This window comes from Galendromus occidentalis, unplaced genomic scaffold, assembly GCF_000255335.2.
Source record: "Galendromus occidentalis unplaced genomic scaffold, Mocc_1.1 scf7180000076006, whole genome shotgun sequence".
NCBI classification, from domain to species: Eukaryota; Metazoa; Arthropoda; class Arachnida; order Mesostigmata; family Phytoseiidae; genus Galendromus; species Galendromus occidentalis.
Genome location: NW_003803996.1, coordinates 884,732 through 887,003, shown reverse-complemented (window position 1 = coordinate 887,003; position 2,272 = coordinate 884,732). Strand labels below are relative to the sequence as shown.

The window sequence follows — 2,272 nt, the reverse complement described above, 5'->3', positions numbered from 1 at the left end:
AAGCTTCACCGGGTCGCCGAATTCTCCAAGACCTTCGAATATGTCGGCATAAGTGTCCAGCAGAGCTTTCCCACCTCCCGACGACGTTGAGTCCTTTTCCCGGATCTGATAAACAGCTTCGACTGATTGATCGAACTGTATTAAGCCCATTTTCTTGGCATGGTAGCCCGAAATGAGAATTTCGACTCCGTGATTCATCACCTGGAACGGTAGCGAAAAACTTCGCCCATTCACAGAGCATGGTAATCTGCACACTCCCAAGGACATTGTGACGTGATTGTCATACATTTTCAATGGTTTGCGTCTCTTTTTGTCTATATGGCTGACGATTCCCTTTTTCTTTAGATCTGAGTAATCTTTCCAACTCATTGCGTTGCAAGTCGCTCCCGTGTCGATTTGGCCTCTCAGATACGTCTTGTCTTCGAGCTGCAGCTTTGTGAAGAATTTTCGCTTGACACGATCTGTTGTCCCGGCCATGAACATGTCTTCACACCAATCGTCTCCTTCTTCCAAAGTCTCGACAACACGGGTTTGCTCGCCTGTTAGACAGCACGCATCGAAATGGTTGTTTTTTCCACATTTCCCGCAGCGGTATCCGTACGCAGGACACTTCCGCGGCTGGTGCCTACTGCCACAAAACGAGCAAGCATTCGTCCTGCCCGTATTGGTTCTCCTGAACGGTCTTTTCTTAGAGTTTCGGAATGACACTGCGTTGATCTCTTGGCTTCCAGACATCACGCTTTCCCGATTGTCTTTGATGTCTGCCAAGGCTCCTTCGTTATCCTCATGTCTTCTCATCAAGTCTAGCGCGTTCTCAAGCGTCAAGTCGTTGTTTTCTTTGAAATCGCCTCTCTGGCTTTCTGGATCCGTGTACCGATCACTAATCGATCTCTCACCATTTCTTCCCGTAGATCATTGTATCTACAGTTCCTGGCTAGTCCTCTGAGCCTATCCGCGAAGTCCGATATCTTCTCTGTATCCTTCTGCACGGCTTTGTGGAATAGGTACCGTTTATAGAGAAGGTTGTCCTTTTTCCCAAATCTTGTTTCCAGCGCGGCGACGAAATTCTTCACGGTTGTGCACGGCTCCTTGCCGTTGGGGGTTTGCTCTGTCACCGCTCACCATGGCCTCGAGTCCGAGATGTCTCAGGAGGGCCCGATTGGCTTCACCGAAGCACTGACGGAAGTTCGATAGTTGCAATTCCGGTTCCATGGCAAACACTCCCTCCCATCGTGCGTAGTCATTGTATGCTTCCCGGAAAGTCTGCCACCTTTCGTAGTTGTCTTCGCCACTCAGCACATTCATAGCAGTTGGCCGAACTCCTCGGCCTCTTGTTTGCATCTCCTGTTCAGACTGCGCCATGTTTTGGATGTTCTGACTGAAGGATGAATTACCAAACGGAACACACTCTGAGACCGTCTTAACGGAACTGCCTGTCATTTATTGATCTCCTCGAAACACAGAGACGAGAAACGGCTCTGCGTGGGTTCTACACGATGGCGGTATATTTAAAGATCTATGAACACTAGAGCCTACAGGAGCCAGTCTGGTAGACAGCTGGATAGACCCCGGGACCGATCCGATTATTTTTTTCCCGAAGTTCCTCACAAGGACAACCCAGCTCGATTAAGGAGAGATACGACGCCGCTTACAGAATCATGAAGAGCAACGACAGCGAGAGCTTTTCTTGAGCTCCGACGGATCCGATCGATCATTGCGCTCCGATGAAAATCTAGTGGTTTCCAGGCGCTCCGTATGTGGCCATGAATGACTGCCGCTATTGCGCTTGCCGCTTCCGTAAGCGATAGGCACCAGATCCGAGTTGTGCGAGGTTGATGTTGCCGGTGAATCTTCCGACCATCAGTGCCAGGCTAGAAGATCTCAATGTAGACATCCGGGGAAAGGCTCCCGGAAATCATCATCATTTTGAACTTTAATTACCAGAGTCTGGTGTAATTGTTAGAACGTTAGAATGTACGCATTTTTATCCTCGAGTTCCCACTTGTTGCGTTTGCTGTGAGGCTCCAATCGAACTGATGAGCGTTTTTACAAGAGGATATATGATATTGTTCACAATCTGCCGAGCATAATTGGCACTTGCAGTCACTACTTAATACATGACAGTTTTCTTTACAACAAATCATGGCGTGAAAACCATGCATGAAAACCCTCTAGTGATTCGGCTCCTAATTCTCCGGCTCGGACCTTCCCAGAATTCCTTAGTCAGGGCGGGTGTTGAAAGTAGTTCCGCGTCGATGTCGGTTCTCTTTTC

The 2,272-nt window shown here is 48.6% G+C and overlaps 1 protein-coding gene across 1 annotated transcript; it reads right to left on the bottom strand.

Moving 5' to 3' along the window:
* Positions 1-9: 9 nt before the first annotated feature.
* LOC108865073 (uncharacterized) lies at positions 10-1,362 on the bottom strand (the record flags this gene model as incomplete). Its single annotated transcript, XM_018641730.1, has 2 exons — positions 1,074-1,362; positions 10-860 (listed from the first exon to the last, which is right to left on the bottom strand). Coding segments are annotated over exons 1-2 (1,140 nt in total), but the record flags the coding sequence as incomplete, so codon positions are not given.
* Between the last annotated feature and the right edge of the window lie 910 nt (positions 1,363-2,272).